Source organism: Paralichthys olivaceus, chromosome 16 (genome assembly GCF_024713975.1).
Source record: "Paralichthys olivaceus isolate ysfri-2021 chromosome 16, ASM2471397v2, whole genome shotgun sequence".
NCBI classification, from domain to species: Eukaryota; Metazoa; Chordata; class Actinopteri; order Pleuronectiformes; family Paralichthyidae; genus Paralichthys; species Paralichthys olivaceus.
Window position 1 is genome coordinate 15,339,342 of NC_091108.1, and position 18,102 is coordinate 15,357,443.

The window sequence follows — 18,102 nt, forward strand, 5'->3', positions numbered from 1 at the left end:
CAATCTTCCCTCGGCTGTTGAAATCCCTGACCTCATTCAGAAATCGAAGCCATCTACCTGTCAGATAAATCCTCTTCCTACTGTCCTAGTAAAAAAACATACCTCCTCTAAGGTTCAGAGTCTGGGGGTCATCTTTGACAGCACATTATCTTTCCAAGCCCACATGAATAATGTTACCCGGTCAGCATACTTCCTACGCAACATTATTCTCCTCCGCCCATCCCTCACACCCAACCGTGCCACAATTCCATTTTGCAAACTACATGTTTTATTCACTGTTCATTTTATTGATGTTTTTGATACATTGTTTGTTGTTGTTTTTTGTGTTTATATATCTGCCGTTTAAGATGACTTTGAGTGCTCTGAAAAGTGCCTATAAATAAAATGTATTATTATTATTATTATTGGTGTGACAAGCATTTGTAAAGCTTTGACCTTTGCACCATTTTATCTTTCCTTATGATGATTCTGTCCAAGACACAACCCTAACCTTAAGCCAGGGACCTTGGTAAAAGTTACACCTATTCAAAAGTTACAGCTCAAATCTTTTAGGTGTACAATGACTTTTTAGTTTGGTTTAAGGCTCATTTAACAAATTACAATTTATGACCATTACTTCAGCCAGCCACCAGGTGGCGGTAAAGATGCTTTGGCTTCACTTTTGGGGGGCAGCCATGTTGTCCATCTTTATATACAGACTGTGGTTCAAACAAGCGCTCCAGCTTGGGTTGAGCTTCACTTGAATTACCTGAGGTCACCAAACTTAAATAAGACTGATAACTGATGTAGCTTCTCTAATCATAACAAGCTGCAGCAGAAGTTTCAGGCAGGTTTCATTCAAGCACAGTCCTCAAACTAGATCTATTCACGCACAGTGAGTGAATATACCTGGTTGAGGTGGACTGTGCATGTGTTGGACATTTAAAGCAGATTCAGTTGTGCCTATATCCAGACCTCAGAACTGCTGCCCATCTCAGATTTTATGCAGCAATACATAATGACTATTGATTCTGACAGGTTGGTCTTACAGAAACCATTTTGAGCTGTCAGTCAGCGAAGCACAGATGTGAATGATAAAAGTGATCACAGCTGAATTCCTTCTCGCTGCTTCGATCTCTGCGTCCTGGAGTGGAGCACAGCCCCCCCACTGTCATACCGAGAGCCTGCTCCTTCCACTGTGACATGTCAAAAAGACCCCCATGAAATTGTTACAAAAACAGTTCAAAGGTCTGCTTTGAAAGATAGGGCCCTGTCTGTACAGAGCGAGTGGAGATTTGCTCTGTGAGGTTTTGGAGCTGGAGAGTGTTAACCACTTAACACAAGCTCAAAAATGTGAAACAGGGGACAAGCAAGATATGATACTTGGAAGCAAACCGGACAATTTTCCCTAGGAATTCATTATTTTCATAGGAGATGTCTCTAAAGATATTATAATAAATACCACAGGCAGAGTTTATCATGTTCTTATATAATCCACTTTAGGGAAGATTTAGTGTGTTTGAAGACATAAATGAAAGTTCAGTGATAGTTTGAGTTGTAGATTTACATCCACAATAATGATGCAATATTTGATTTAACTTCCTCCAGACAATAAAACTTAGTTATCTTATGCAATTCTTTGATTTGGGTGCAGATGAAATAACTCACTTCATTGCAAGAAACTTATTTTACTTTCATGGAACATTTGACATTGGTCATTTGGAGAAATACCTCATCAGCTAGAGTCAGTGTGACTAACATGATCTGACTCTGAATTTGAATCATTTTAATGTACAAACTGAATAAACGCTCTAGTATAGTTAGATAAAATCATGCTGTCGTTTTTTAAAATTATTTAGTTTAGAGGTTTTGAGTATTACCACTGATTGATTGCTAATAAAGCAGTAACAGAACTAGTGGAACTAGTAGAGGCATGGATAAATACTGTATGAGGAAAAACCAGGGTGACGTTTGGCCCCAGCAAACACATCAAAGTGTTTCAAATGGACGAAGCTTCAGTGCTACACCAGTTTAAAACCCTGTAGCTTCATATAAATCTATTTCCATATAAAAAGTCAAGGCTGATTGAATATGAGGCTGTATTTGGTGAGATCAGATCAGGAAAAGAATCCATATCCCACTGTGTACAATATATAATATACAGTTTGAAATGTCCCACAAGCAATAAAAGTAGGAATTGGAATTGGAAAAGATGATGGATTGAGATCATTTATCCATTGATTCAATTTATGAATAGTACATTTTTATTTTGTGACAAAACACTACTACTGTGTCGGTGGCTGTGACTCAGGAGGTAAAGCAGGTCGTCCACCAAGTACAGTGGTTCAATCCCTAGTTCGTAGTTTTTGGGTAATCCTGCTGAATGAAAAACAAACAAATGCAGATGAAAGCATAACCTACTTGGCTGAGGTAATAATCAAAAAACTTGTCACATGACTGTTGTTGTAGGAGCACAGGCGGGTAGGACCCAAGCACAGACAGACAGGCTGACGCAGTGAATAAAGATATTTGAGGTTGATGGACAAACTGCATACAGGTAGCATGAACAGGAGTCCACTACAGGTGCAGCACAAAGAAACAAAGGCAAACAATTTAGCAGGGAGCAGATGAGGGAAATGAGGAGCAGGTGTTCAGGTAGGCAGGGATGTTCCAGCGACTGGAAATGGAAAACAGGTGAGATCAGTGGAGCTGGAGAGAAGGAAAAAATTGAGAGGACATGTGGTAGTTGGGTGGAGTGTGACAGACACAAATCATAAAACAAAAACACAAAGTTATTACAAATGATTTTATAAAACGTAACCAAATGGGAATTGAAACTAGTTGTAGAATATATCGGAAACACTAATGTCACTAATCAAGACCCACAATATATTATACATAATATAATCTTTATTATAAATCCTCAGTCTGTCCACATAAGTGACCTGGTGTGTCTCTGCTGGTCAGCAGCCAAACCAAACCTCCCAGGCAACTTCGGAATGCTCTCCTCCACCACCATCCATACCAACCGCTCTTTATCAACAGCTACATTGGATTCACTGAGATATAAAAACCTAAAGCTATAAATAGCGATATATTATCATTATCATTTTGAGACATTATCCTCAGTGGAATCCAGAGGGCACACCAAGACTGAGCTGGCTCTCCTAACCAGTTTATTTAATCTTTTTCTGTCCCTCTCAGTGCATCTGCACCCCCATCAGACAATGGCGTAAAACACTGCAGAAGCCACCACAGTGTCATAAAAAGTCCTTAATAGTGTCCTGCACACTCTGAAGGACCTTAGTCTCCTCAGCAGATGGAGACGACTCTAGCCCCTCCTGTACAGGACATCTGTATTAGTGGACCAGTCCAGTTTGTTGTTGAGGTTCAGATTCAAGAATTATTCCCTGGAAAATGAGTCAAAAGGGCCGGACCTCTGTCCAGGTCCACACCAAAATTTAATGGGTTCTTTCTTGGCCAATATCACATCCTAGACTCAGACTTGTGTCCCAGCCAAATCATCTGTGAAGTATAAAGAACAACACAGCCCTGCTATCCCTTCTCCTACCACTGTGTTTTTCATCATATCAATGACTCTTTATTCAATAAAACTTTGAAGACACAAAAAAACCTGATGTAACACACCAGGCTTAAATCGATTCCCTCTTTGGTCTGCAGGTGAACATAGATCAGTGTCCTGTAGTAATGATAAAGACACACAGATTTTTCACTTGTACTCGATGTACTACTTGTTGCACTTGTTGTCTTACTCACATTATTCAAACTCATTGTTATGCTTCTGTATTCTGTATTCTTAATGATGCACTGCATTGTTATTGCCAGGGCATCAGTTGAATCAGATAGGGCTGTTTCCATGCGGTGTATCAAGCAAAGCTGTACTGATCTGCTGGTTATTTGAACAGGCCTAGGCAGGATGCTCAGGATGACAGGAATGTTCACATAATATACTAAACAAGCCAAGTTATCCTTTCAAGCTAATGTGTGCAACTACACCAGCAACAGATGTGTAACAACAGTTTGTGTAGACACTAAATTTTTCAAGGAAAAGGCAGAGACTGTATCCTATTAATTTGCTCTCTCAGACTCACTCCAGGTCCAAGTCCACAGCTGTAGCTCTAAGTGAGCAGCATGAACGTGAGGTGGGTCTTGTCAAATATTGCCCAAAACTTTGTTGTGCTTCTGGACCCCTGTTGCACTGTTTGGATGGTTGATGATGGGTTTTCACCAGACCACGTTGTTAAACATTGTGCCACCAACGATTAGAGGCCATTGAGAGAGAGTTGTCCTTGTGTCAGTAGCATGTGCTGTGCACGTGCCAGGAAATTATTTGACCTCCTTTTGTTTTCCCTAATAAATGTTACAAAGAATACATATGTATATATGAATGGCCAGTGTTCTCCCATTCAAGTGGGCTACATTTATCAATGATTTGCCAAATTACTTTTTATATTGCACTTTCTGCAAAAGAAGTTTAATAACATGATAATGCATGACAAAGGCTATGTACTAATACAACATTTTTTAAACTTTTCAGTCATGATACTGAAGATACATGGCAAAAATCTAAATCGTACTTTCTAATTCTATTAATAACTGTATACTTCTCAAATGAGTTTATATTTGCAGTTAAAGCCTTGAGTTGGGCTGCCTCTTACCTCAGTCTAGTCATCACTGTGATGTTCAACAGAGCTGTGCAGAGTGGGTAACCACAAAAGAAGTGATAATGGTGCAGGGAATAAAGTCTATAATGTTTGAACACCTCCCAGAAAATAGTTCCTCTGTTGCAGGATGAGAAGCAGATGGCAGGACATGACTGGTTCATGCTCTTTATTAGGTGGTACCTCAGCCTGTCAATGAGGAGTGTAGAAACAACAACCTTTACAAAGTTGAACTGCACCAGTGTGGAACAATTCTTGGAAAGGTCACTGAGAGACACAACTTTGATAGGAGTAAAATATGGAAAGCAGAAACAACTAGCATAACAACAGTCCTGTCACCAGATCGTGACATTACATGCCATGGGGGCCAAGCAGATTTAGTAGCATGAACTTTGCAAGTTAAATGGAAGCCCTCCTTTAAATTAATTACCAACGGGAAGCGCATTGCTGCCTCCTGCTGGAAAAACATCACATTTGGTCTTTGCAAACTATAATGATATATGTGTTTATTTGGATCCATCTCCATTTGGCCATATCTGAGCTCTCCAGAAACTTGGCGGAGTCACATGTGAGGATGAGATTGAAGCTCTATGATGCAATACAAATTCATTTTGAAGGAACTATACAGCTGTTATATACAATCACTTGAGCATTGGTTAAGTTAAATAGCGTATTGAAAAACTTTAGTTTAGTTATTGAGCCTGATTGCTCGAGTTTGAGCTCTTATGTAAGAATAAAGCTGTGCATCGTGTGGTGTGCACACCTTCACTGAGGCTACTGTTGGTGTTTTCTATTGTGGTTATTGTAAAGTGTCCTTGGGTGTCCCGAAAGGCGCTATTCAATTCAATTTTCAATTAAATTTTATATGTATAGCACCAAATCATAATATACATTATCTCAAGGCACTTTACATAGAAGGTCAAGACCTTAAAATCTTATTAAATATAGAGAAACCCAACAGTTCCCACAATTAGCAAGCACTTTGGCGACTGTTGAGAGGAACAATTCCCTCATTAACAGGAAGAAACCTCTGGCAGAACCAGGCTCAATGTGGGCGGTCATCTGCCTTGAGCGGTTGGGGTGAGCAAAGAAAAAGGGGGGAGGAGAGGAGAGATGGGTGGAAAAGAGGGGAGAGAAGAGAGAGTGATAGTGGGGAGGAGGAAGTAGGGGAGAGAGAGAGGCGAGAAAGACCAGGAACACTTGAGCACCATCAGGTATCAGATCTGACTAGTTAAAATGGAAACAACAGTGTAAAGACTATTAATTATTATTGATAACATGCACAATTCATACAATAATGAATTACTGAGATATTGTAATTAATAATAGTAATAATGGTAAAAGTTGTCGATGGGCTATATAAATCTAAGTTTTTTTTTATTTTTATGCAGTTTTCTATTCGTCTTGAATTGAGGGTTGTAGTGAAAACAACAGGTCCCTAACAATGTGAGAAGGGATTGTGGGTGAATAAAGGTATTGAACATTATTCCCATTATTCCCTAAAATGAGAATGTGAGTTTTCCACCTCATAATGACTTAAAAAATGTCTTGTTTCAGAAATGTTTTAACAGATTAAAACGAACACGTGTTGTTAGGGTTTCACACTCTTTCAGGATCAGACGTTTCCCTGTCAGAAAAGTCCCTCGTGGGAAACTCCATCCTGTCAAAAAACCCATAATAAAAGATGCGTTCAGGCTCTCAGGATGTGTGTGTCTCTGCTGTGGACAAACTGAAACTAAACTGCTGCATTGAAACCATATGATTGAAACCCTCGCTGAAAATAGGTTCGGACTTATCTTTTGTGTGTGTATTTACGGTGAAGTGTTAAGAAAGCAACCCAGAAATAAAATAAAACTAGTTCAACCGTCTGAAGGTGTTAAAACCTGCGGCCGTGAACGCGGCAGGTAAAACCCCGGAAGCATGTCGTCATTAGCAACAACAAACCACCTGGCTCAGACGCGCGCGCCGTGTTGTTGTCAGTGGCTGACAGCGGCTAACAGGAAGCACCGACACACCACCGCAACACACGGGTACGAAAACATATCTAACTCCGGTTCTTTGGTTGCTCTTCGGTTCTCGTCGGTAAACTGGTTCCTCTGCCATCGGATGCGTTCTCTCTTTGTAGCCGCCCTCCTCCGCCACACTGCCGTTAGCTTAGCCTGCTAGCTCTCCGTGACGTTATGACGCGCGTGTGAATGGAAGCGCTCTTCCTCTTTGCGTCCAGCTAAAGAGGCACTTCTGCTCTCAGTGGCGGACCCGGCGGAGGATTAAGGCTTCACACACTTCCACATATTCACCAGTTGCCATGGAGCCTCACGCCGCAGCGGTGGGCTGCGTGAACATGGGCAGTCTGACCAGCACCTTGCCCGTGATCCCCTACCAGAAACTGACGGACCTGTACTACCTGAGCAGAGGGGGCTTCGGCACCGTGTTCAAGGCTCAGCACTCGGACTGGAGGACCACCGTGGCCATCAAGTGCCTGAAGCTCGACTCTCCTGTAGGAGAAAGGTACCTGCATCGAGATCGTAGAGCTCAAGAGACCGTAGAGGCCACTGTACAATGAAAGGAAGGAAATGATCATTTAAATGCGTTACACACTTTACCAGAAACTTAGGCTCTGCTGTTACTGTAACATTTACAAGAAATCAACTGTACAGGCACAGACTGTGGGCTCATGTTAGTTTAGACCGGTATATTTAAACGTGTTCACAGTAGAGCAGGATGATGTGGCCTAAGATCAAATAAGATAAATATTTTCAATATCAGTCTACATCGATAATTATAATGATGAATCTCATATATTATTCATCATATTATTTGTAGTTTAAAGCCTGATTTTGTGAAGGTTGTGGTTGTAACCTTCACAAAGAAAAGTTTAGAACCACAACCCTAGCTGTGGCGCGAAAACCAGTCTTTAAACATAAAATGATTCATAATGTGACATTTATTGTGAAAGTGATCGATATCGACTGTGGGAAAATATTAATCTTGATATACTTTTTGGCATATCTCCCAGCCCTAGGTTAGAATCCAGTTGACATCACTTCATTCCTCATTCCTGCAGCTCAGGTGATAGTTAACTTGCTCTAGGCGGAGGAGTTCCTCTTTGGACGAGCTGCAGGGTTTTATATTTAGATCACATTAACAGTCTGCTGTACTCCTGGTTCAAGAGAAACTCATTTACATCTAAACAATATTTAAAGGAGCACCACATCCCGTATTCCATTGTGAGGTAATGTTAAGACAGGGAATGACAGGGAAATAACTCTGTATGACTATTTGCTGAATTTCAATGAGAGCACAGTGTGATATATGATTCAATAATATTATAATCTTACTCATTTACATAGACCAAGTAATGGAGCACAACCTGTTCACACTAACAAATTGAAAGTGTTTTACATATAAATAGTTTGGCCTCTTGCTTTACATGGGAGTAGGATAGAGGTCAAGTATCCAGCTTAATATTGTGATAATGATTTCCCCAAGCATACCTCTTTATCCACAACACTACACGTCATCACTGTTTTGATATTTTCCTCACTTGACTGACTCTATCGCTGGCTATGTCTCAGAGAGAGGAACTGCCTGCTGAAGGAGGCCGAGGTGCTCCACAAAGCCAGATTCAACTACATCATCCAGATCTTTGGCATCTGCAACGAGCCGGAGTTCTTCTGCATAGTCACAGAGTTCATGAGCAATGGTTCTCTGGACCAGCTGCTCCACGAGGTAACTATATGCACCCCAAGTCTGAGACCATCACGGCTTCCTCTTTCATTCAGTAAAGAAGAACAAATATGTAACATGTCACAAGCAAACAGTGGTGTGATCTTCCTTGCAGTGTTAAACATTGAGACACTGACAGTTCTTGTCTTTCCACATTTGTTTCTTGAACGTCTGAAGAGAGAGACTCTTTGTTGCTTTTGGCAAACTATATCTCTCTGTCTCTTTTACTGTATATCTCACTCATCGTGAACATGAATGATGTAGCTTTCCTGCTTGTGAAATAGCAAGCAAAAGTGAAACCTCATTTACTTACAGTCTCTTACTAACAGGGGAATAAATGTGAAGAGAGCAGACCTAGTTAAGGGAAATTCCCATGTGTTGTAGTGAACATTCTGAGTGTCATCTTTGTTTCATCAGCCCAGAAAATATTGTTTCTCAATCTGAAATTCCATTAACTAAGGGAGGGGCAATACAACAATATCGATTATTTTCTCAATGTAATTGATATCAATAGCAATATGCAATAGGTTTATTATTTATCGATGTAATGTTTATGCATCGTACAAACACAGTGATGAGGTATAGCACACAATTGATCTACCTCAGACTGAGAAAATATTTTCTGTGTAACAAGTGTTTGTTATTCTCTGCCCATAAAGAAGAATTTAGGACCACACCCTTCATTATGGAGCAGTTTTAATATAATTTTTACTTTCACTAATGAGATGTTTTTGTCTGAACACTCATTTCCACACAAGATCCCTGGGGCTAACCAGAGTGACCACAGAGTTGTTGGTCACTTCTCTTAAACGTGACAATAAAAGTATATCTTCTTCTTCTTACCAAGGCCCTTCTTCACCGATTGAGTAGTTAGTCAGGGTGGCTAGTCTCGACATCTCTTCCCCATTTTAGAATATTGGAGCCCGCTCTGGCTCTTGGGTAACTTAAATGATCTGTGCTTGATACAATCCTGTCTCTGAGCTCTGCTGCCACTTCCTTTGACTTTATGGCTTGGAGTTTTGCTCTGATATATCATCAGTGTGACACTATACAGACAGATGTGTACATTTCCAAATAATGTTCAAGCTGACAAAATCATGGTAGAGAAACACCTCAAAGAGAAGTAGGGGGAGAGCTTTTAAGTGTCCGAAAACATATGTGATGTTCTCATATTTTGTTTTGGACAAATCTGCAAAAAATTGTAGATTAATGAGGGGGATCGATTTTTTGTTGTTTTATATCTGCTCTGTTGTGTTTCCCTACAGAAAGACACATACCCTGATCTCGCCTGGCCTTTACGACTGAGGATCCTGTATGAAATCGCACTTGGGGTTAACTTCCTTCACAACATGAACCCACCCCTCCTACATCATGACTTAAAGACGCAGAACATACTGCTGGATGGTGAATTTCATGTCAAGGTGTGTGTGAGTTAACTACAACAACATTCAGAGGCAAAGGATGGCTTCATTTTAATTGCTCCTGTGATCACAATTCATGTTTAACTGCATAACAATTTCCTTAGTTTTGCTTCAGGAAAGATTTAATTGTAAAGAAATGATATTTAAGGACCTTAACCTTGAGTTTGTCAATGTTTTATGAAGTAATTTATTCAGCAACTGGATAAATGAGTGACCAAACATGATAGAACAAAGTAAATAGTGTTTTAGTTTGGATTAAGTTTCATGGTTCTGTCATGTAAGTCCCATTTCATTTGGTTTTGGACTTCTTTAGATTGTGTTTAAAAACTCTGATTAGAACTGACTCACTCGATTGATTAGTCAATCAACAGAAATGGTTCTGGTTATTATTTGAGTGAAACAAAAGCCCCACATTTTTCTGTTTGAAGGCTCAAGGACAGACAGAGATTTCTAGATTTGGTAGTAAGATGAAAGAAATTCTTAGTGGCGGACCTATTTTTTAATAACTGAAGCCCACATGCACCTTGCAGAAAAAGTGCTGATTCAAATAAAAGCAATGTTAAAACATGTCTTGTAAAAGTGATATATGTGGTAACTTTCTGCAATTGTTCTGTCCAGATTGCAGACTTTGGCCTTTCAAAATGGCGCCAGCTCTCTGTCAGTAAAGGCTCAGGGTCCAAGCCCACAGAGATGGGTGGCACAGTAATCTACATGCCCCCGGAGAAGTACGAACCATCCAAGAGCCGCCGTGCCGATGTGAAACATGACATGTACAGGTGACACAACAAATCCCAATAACGCGTGATTAGAAAAAGATTGGAAATTAGAATGGACAACAATAATTTCTCCCTGAATCTGGTTATTGACATCCATATCATTAGTTTTATTTAAAAATGTTTGATGTACAAGATGTTCAAATGTTAAAAATTTGAAAATTGAGCTCTTGAAAACTTTTTTTCAATAGAGTAAATATTTGTCAAACATTTTCCTGCTTGGAACGGTGAGATGATGTGCCAAACATTGGATTGGATTCTTTGCTTATCAAAACACAACAATGCAGTGACATCTGCCAAAGGCTAAATTGGTCGATTGCACAATCAGCTGGTTAAATTGGGAGGTGGGAGGGAGATGAAAAGTAGATTCATTAAAAGACCCATTTGAACCGTGCAACAGCTCAGTCAGTCACCACTCTTCCTCAAAGCAGCCTTTCTCATTAGCTCATTGTAAAATCCCTCACATCTGAAGGGGAAAACCAGTATTCATACGACACAACCCTGATTTTCCCTGACTGTCTCTTGATTTTTACATTACAGCTATGCCATCATCATGTGGGAGGTGTTGTCTCGGCAGATACCATTCGAGGGTAACACATTTTTATTAAATCACACTTGAGGTTTTTTGTTTTCAAATTATTTTATATATCCATGTTTGATTTGTCACCCTCTTATGAAGTTTACTTTATGTGTGTTCAGAAGTGACAAACCCAATGCAGATCATGTTTAGTGTGCTGCGTGGTATGCGTCCAGATACAAGTCTAGACAGCCTGCCCGCTGGCATCCCCAGCAGAGGGACCCTCATCAGTTTAATGACCTGCGGCTGGACCAGCAACCCTGACGAACGACCGTCCTTCCTGAGTAAGTTCAGGCAACAACTCAACTGCAGGAACTCATTTCTGGCAGAATATTGCAAATTCATCATTAAAGATATAATACGTAACAATTCTTCATTACAATTGTTTTAAATAACTAAATATATATTTTATTGACTTGTGTACTTGCATTATCCAATATGTTTCCAACAATGTTGAAACCCAGAGAAAATTTATTTGAGGCTTTTACTTTTGTTTTATCTGTGCTTTTGCCCTGTCTTTGTAGTAGTTTCCAGGGCAAATTACAGTTGATGAAGGAAACACACACTGTTAGCCAGTTAGCCGTAGTTTCTTCCTTCCACTCTTCATATTTATTAGTTGCTGTTCTCTGTGAACACGATTTTCACAGTTTTGGAAGTCTGTTCATGTTGAGTAACAGACCTATCCCTCTAGTGAAGAATTTTACCCTGACGAAGTTCTGACTAATAATCAGCTTCCTGTCACATGAAGTTCTCTCCCAGCATTTGTTCAAACTGCAGGTATTCATATTAAGTCCAGAACCAAACCAACTCCTTTTTATGAGCTGCATGATAATCAGAACATGCTGCAGATTTATGAACTTACAGTTGTTTTACAAAATGGTTTGATGACTATACAGCTTTCTATCAATAAAAGTAGCCTAAAGAAAAGTGAAGTATCAGGTTTCTGACCTCTCCCCCAGCTAACAGAGCTTTATTTTTCACCACAGAGTGTTTGATTGAGCTGGAGCCCATGGTAAGAAACTTTGACGAAATCGACTTCTTAGAAGCCGTGCTGCAGATCCAGAGGTCAAAGGTCAGTCACAATCTTTTTTGAAGGTGTTTATGCCTGTACTAGAGAGCTGACAGTCTACAACCAAAAGCAACAATCAAGCTGGGGACACTGTGGTTCATTGTCAACACTTAGGCTGTCTGATTCACTGTGGTGTAGCTAATGGAAGATGATGGATACGTGAGTGTGGAGAGTGGAGTTTAGTTTGAAAACAAACAGAATGGGGACATTGGTAATGTAGCTAATGTAATTAGAAAGATGGGCATTATATTAAAAGTACAGCCCAACTGAATTCTGTTATTTATTGTATATTAGAGCATAAAAATGTCTGATAAATCGATATATACATATAATAATTTGGTTTTTTTTAATTGATAGATGTTGTTGTCAAAATGTAATTGAGGCTTGATATTTTATAGATTAACCTTAAATTAAATTATTAATTAAAAACGAAATACAAATACAACCAAATATATGGAATTTGAATTAACAAAAAAACAAAAGTCATAAAATTTAAACTAAATGCACATTTGCTGTAAATGTGTGTGACTTAGTGTGAAACGGAACATGTGTGGTAGGTTATTTAAAAAAAAAAAGACTTGTTTCCTCTTCTGTCGTGTCTCAATGGTATTGGCTGATATGAGTGTGACTAAATTTAAGTTAAGGGAATGTCCCATTACAAAAACACATGCAGCAGCAAACTAAAGCTGGATATCCAATGTGTTTGCATGAATAAAAACTTGAAATTAACTGGTGTGTAATCTAGGGCAGATTGCTATGTTTTAAGAGAAGGGGACAGGTCAAAAATTACATATCCTTCCTCTTTTCGGTTTTGGTTTGTGTGTGTGTGTGTGTGTGTGTGTGTGTGTGTGTGTGTGTGTGTGTGTGTGTGTGTGTGTGTGTGTGTGTGTGTGTGTGTGTGTGTGTGTGTGTGTGTGTGTGTGTGTGTGTGTGTGTGTGTGTGTGTCTGTGTCTCCAGTTAAAAGATGTTTAAAGAAAACTATTATTTGTAGGTTGAAGTTTGATGAAGTTCTGAGGTTGAAAGGAACGAGAAAGAAAAAAGGGGAAGTGTTTGAGGTTCAATAGTTGATTTGAAAATGGGTCATGTGTTGTCTGGGAAATCAATGAAAATGTTGAAAAACATTGTATCTCACAATGTAGATATATATATATTTTAGTCCTGATTCTGGTTTATACAGTTTAGCACATTATTCACATTTGATCGTTGCACACTGTCAGTTTGACTCATTCTCTTATTCCCCTCTTACTCACTCCACAGTTAAGGCAGAGGTCAGGCTGCTGTTCGGCTCAGTCAGTGTGTGAGAAGAGGAGTGAGGAGGGATCCCTGTCCACGCTGAAGAGCAGGCCCGGCCCCTGGCCAGTCAGTAACCACTAATTCTTACCTATGTTCAGCATATGCTGTGAGGAATACATACAATGGGCTGTTAAACTAATATGACTGTAGAAATCTCAAAATTAAAGTGTAAATTTTGTGTTTATTAATGTGTGTGTGGAACTTAAATATCAGTGGCTGATCTGTCACAGGAGAGCTCAGGCTCAGGCTCAGGCTCAGGCTCCGGCTCCTCTTCATCTCAGGACACAGACATATCTCTACCAGGTGCTCTCACCAGCAACAGTACTGCAGAGTCTAAAGGTAATGACAACATTACATGTGTGTTATGTTTAAACATATGTTTCAATCAGCATATTTTTTGATTATGTAGTTAAGCTGCTGTGACTATCTGTACTAATGTACAACATTTAGGAGGATGGTTTTCCATAAACAACACAGGAGCAGCTCAGACGATTCCAAATGTTACATTTTATGCAACATCTGTTGACAATAGGAGCTTCATTCATCTCCTGGGTACATCACACCTCTGCCTTTGCTATTTCTTATGCAGATAACTTTCGATCGTCATTCCTCGCTCACACGCTGGAGCCTCCAGAGTCTCTGAAGGACAGCTCCCAAGTAAACAACCTCAATACCTACCAGACTGCCAGGACCCTGAATGATTTGAATATTCCCATCAAACCCGGCCTGCCGATTACAGAGTGTGAAACTCAACTGGACGACCTTACCCTCAAGCCACAGCCACAGCAACAAGGTACAAGCAGTTAAAGTTACCTCCACTGTGCTGGGACAACCCTGGAGAATGATCTGGTTGCACCCATTATCATTCTCTCTAGCTTGTTTGTATTTCCTTATGTAGGTAAGTAGGCTAAATAATCTCCTAATCCTAATCTCCGAACTAATCTAAAACAGGGATGCAGTAACAGTGACCCTGATAAATAGTGTTGGAGGATGAAGGCTTGTTTTGGTTGAACATTTGGGTATAGGGAGGTGAGCCCTGTTATTACAATGGCTAATTACCTCAAAACAAAATCTAACGAAGATGTATGTCGACTGTGTGATTGCACAAAACGGTAAAACTGGACATACAATTTGCGATTTGAGCCAGATTTTGACCCAATTTCTGAGTTGTGCAACTCATGTTAAAGTCTTACCAATTTTCAGTTGTCGGATACATTTCTGACATGTCAGAAACTTTGGTCCACCCTCATCAAGCTCTTGTAGAGTTGAAGCCAAAATCCTCACTGCCTCTGCGTGAATGGCAAAACACAATTGTAGAAAATGTTGTTAATGGCATGAAGCAATTGCACAGCCAGAAAGAAAAAGATGGAGGTAAAGGGGTTCTTACAAAAGTGTAATCAGAGAGTAGCTAGTGAACTATTTACAGTATACTAGTCTAAAACATAGTTTTCTTTCTTTCTGCAAAATAGAAAAAACTGTTCTAAATTTGCACAGTGTATGCCCACCTTAGCAAACAGATGGCTATAGGGTAGGAGTTTCTTTCTTTTGCCCCTGTTTCCTTTAGAGGTTTATTTCTTAATAGTGGCATGAGAAGAGAGGCTGTCATACATTATTTATAGATTGTAAAATAAGTATGAGAATTGTACTATGTAAATAAATTAGACTTGACTTAATCCCACAGGCAATAATACCAATATGACACATTGTTTTTATTGTTTGATCATATTTTACCACTAAAACATGAATCGTACTTCTTTCTCCTCCTTAGCAGCAGATCACTTTCCTACACCGCAGCACTCTCCGACCTCACTAGGCCCCATCACTCAGTGGATTGCGACTAAGCGTGAGGAGATCGTCTCCCAGATGACAGAGGCCTGTTTGAACCAGTGCTTGGACGCCCTGTTGTCCCGCTCCATGCTGATGCAAGAAGATTATGAACTCGTGAAAAACCAGCCCACGCGCACAGCCAAGGTCCGCCAGCTCCTGGACAACTGTCACCGGCACAATGAAGACTTCTGTCGCATCATTGTCCGCAAGCTGCACGACAACAAGCAGATGGGCCTGCAGCCGTATCCGCCTGAAATCAGCTCCCAGACCACCGCCCTCGTCCCCAGTGCGCCGCCTCTGTCCATACCCTACAGAAGGAACATTTAGCAGCTGTCAGAGCCAAGCAGCAGAGACAAGTCTCACACGAGAGTCATACTACAGTTGACTCTCAGTGGTACTGCTGTCACCACCCTGAACCATGTTCTGAACCGCCATTTTCTGAAACGCCATGTTCTGAACCGCCATGTTCTGAACCACCATGTTCTGAACCACCATGTTCTGAACCACCATGTTCTGAACCATGTTCTGAACCATGTTCACCACTATTCCCTAAGAAGACTGAGGAACAGCCGGTTGAGGAAAAGGAAATTACATTTCAAAACAGGTTGTATGGAATGTAATTTCCACTTCAACCAGAGATGGACTGGATTCTGTTTTATCAGAATCAAAAGATTTAAACTGAATCAGTGATTTTTATTTTACAACGCTGTGGATTTACAGAGGTGATTTATTTATAGTCTTTTCATAATGACTGGATATATGATGGGATGTCTCTCCTCTCAATTACCATTGATTATGTAGCCTCAAATTTTTATGTGTGCGTATGTGTTGAACACAAATATTCTTGGTAATCTCAGTTGATCTGAGTAAATGACGGGAGGACTGTTAATATGCTGGAAAACCTGCAGCAAAAACAACATTAATTCCAATTGTAGCAATCTTATCTTAAACTATCATGTAGTTGTGACCACTGATTTACTGCTCAGAGAGAGTGTTTGTTAGAAACACCCGCAAAATGCAGTCCGAAATACTTCAGAGCTGTTGATGGCTAGGTGTTCTTGAACGTCAACAGCTTCTCGTTATTCAGTGAAGCATAGGAATGATCTGTTTTGTTGGAATGTGTTCATGTGACTGATGGAAAGCTGTTTTTTTTTTCCCTTTTTACTGTTAACATTAAAAATAGTGGCTGGGACAATTAGTAAAGAGGAAGCTGAGATTGTAACATCAAACCCACAATGAGGGGGATGTGTGTCTGCATGTGTGTACTTACAAAATAATCGACCTTATGATTGGTTTATTTTCTGAAAAGTGGCCTCACCTCGAAGTATTTACAATAATTCAATAATATTCAATTTGAACACTTGAGCCTCGTGGATACAGGAGTCACAGTTCTTCCATTCGCTCTCTGCTGAGGTTAGAAGTTTTTTTTATCCAACTGAGCTGATACAAGTGCAAAACACAAGCAGAAAAACAAACCTGCTGTGCTTGTAGATTCAGTCACTTTTGTTACTCTGTGCTGCCTAATCTGCTCAAAATGACGGTAGTAATGTTTCTATAAAACATTCAGAAAACAGTTCAATGTCACACTTACATTTAAACAGTTGGAATAGTGCATCTTAATAAATATGATTTTTAAACCTGTTTGTTAGCTCCACATATCACTTCATTCAAACGTCTAACCAATATAATTATTTGTGCCAAATGACATTGGAGTGAAAAAACTATTGATTTATGTCGATCGACTAATTGTTTCAGCTCTTGTGTGAATGTAAATTGTTTTTTCATGAATAGCCTTTGTGTCTTCATCAGTTCTTTCACTTATTTAAATTGGTGCTTAGAGAACAGTATTGTAACTGTGGTAGTATCTCTAATATCCATAAATTCATCACAGAATAACCTTTTGTTCCAATTTCTATGAGAAAATGCACTTCATCATTGAGCATTAAGTTGTGTTCCCCGTCATTAAGTCCAAGGTAAATATCAGTTCAGTAATAACTGCAATGTGGAAAAACACAGTGAGAAATGAGTCACAGCAGGTCGTTCTCTGACTCTGTTACAAAAAAATGTTCCACTATGACTACCCTCATTTAACTGCCAACAGGAAGTCCAAGGAGCTCAATATACTTCCATAATATGGGACTAGTGTCACCTCATGTTTGATAACTGTGCCTCATGTTCTGCTTTTGGTCGCATCTATAGTAATATGTAACGGCCTTTTACAAACATATCAAATTAAGAGAACAAATACTACACATTTGATAGCCTAGATATGTTGTAACATATTTTGTACTGTAGATGATAGTTTTATGTTTTTATAAATATTTTCATCTGTGATCTATTGTTAAAATTTTTTTTAATCTGATGTCTGTCGAATTGTGCAAAACAGCAGCCCATCATTTAGGACATGGTTTAGTGTCAACTATTGGTGACAGTTCATCAAACTGTGATGTTATTATTATTTAATTCAATTTTGGCTGATGTGAAGCTTTGGTTTCAACAGAAAGTCAGGTTTTTCATATACTGCATCAAACTCATCAATAAAATTGGTATTCTGTTTTTACTTCTGCTTGCTGTCATCGTCTTTCCTCTTGATTTCTTTGTGTGTAACATTAATCCAAACGTCATATATAGGTTATTAGCAAAACACTTTTCTTGAAATGATATTTTCTTTGTCTCGAGCCATCATTCAACAGGACGGAGTTTTAAAGGGGTAGAGTGAGCGGGGTGACATTGAGCGAAGGGCTCGGTCGAAAC

At 39.5% G+C, this 18,102-nt stretch overlaps 1 protein-coding gene across 6 annotated transcripts; it reads left to right on the forward strand.

The window, feature by feature from the left end:
- The first annotated feature begins 6,586 nt into the window (after positions 1-6,586).
- LOC109639366 (receptor-interacting serine/threonine-protein kinase 2) lies at positions 6,587-17,908 on the forward strand. Of its 6 annotated transcripts, none has more exons than XM_020102785.2 (11): positions 6,587-7,169; positions 8,237-8,390; positions 9,653-9,808; positions 10,427-10,584; positions 11,122-11,171; positions 11,281-11,442; positions 12,145-12,230; positions 13,486-13,587; positions 13,752-13,860; positions 14,111-14,314; positions 15,290-17,908. In XM_020102785.2, the coding sequence occupies exons 1-11, from the start codon at positions 6,967-6,969 to the stop codon at positions 15,673-15,675; spliced, it is 1,770 nt and encodes a 589-aa protein (XP_019958344.2). In that variant the 5' UTR covers positions 6,587-6,966; the 3' UTR covers positions 15,676-17,908. The 6 variants fall into 6 exon arrangements, with proteins under 6 accessions (XP_019958344.2, XP_069366996.1, XP_069366997.1 ...); XM_069510895.1 differs by having other exon boundaries at positions 6,590-7,169; positions 13,486-13,591; positions 13,768-13,860; XM_069510896.1 differs by having other exon boundaries at positions 6,590-7,169; positions 13,486-13,591; positions 13,768-13,860; positions 15,293-17,908.
- Positions 17,909-18,102: the final 194 nt, after the last annotated feature.

Bases quoted from the DNA above. Each gene is read 5' to 3' on its own strand.
- LOC109639366 (XM_020102785.2), top strand. From the start codon at position 6,967: ATGGAGCCTCACGCCGCAGCGGTGGGCTGCGTGAACATGGGCAGTCTG. The intron at 10,585-11,121 runs GTGACACAACAA...TTTACATTACAG, and splicing joins GTGAAACATGACATGTACAG to CTATGCCATCATCATGTGGG. The intron at 13,588-13,751 runs GTCAGTAACCAC...GATCTGTCACAG, and splicing joins GCAGGCCCGGCCCCTGGCCA to GAGAGCTCAGGCTCAGGCTC.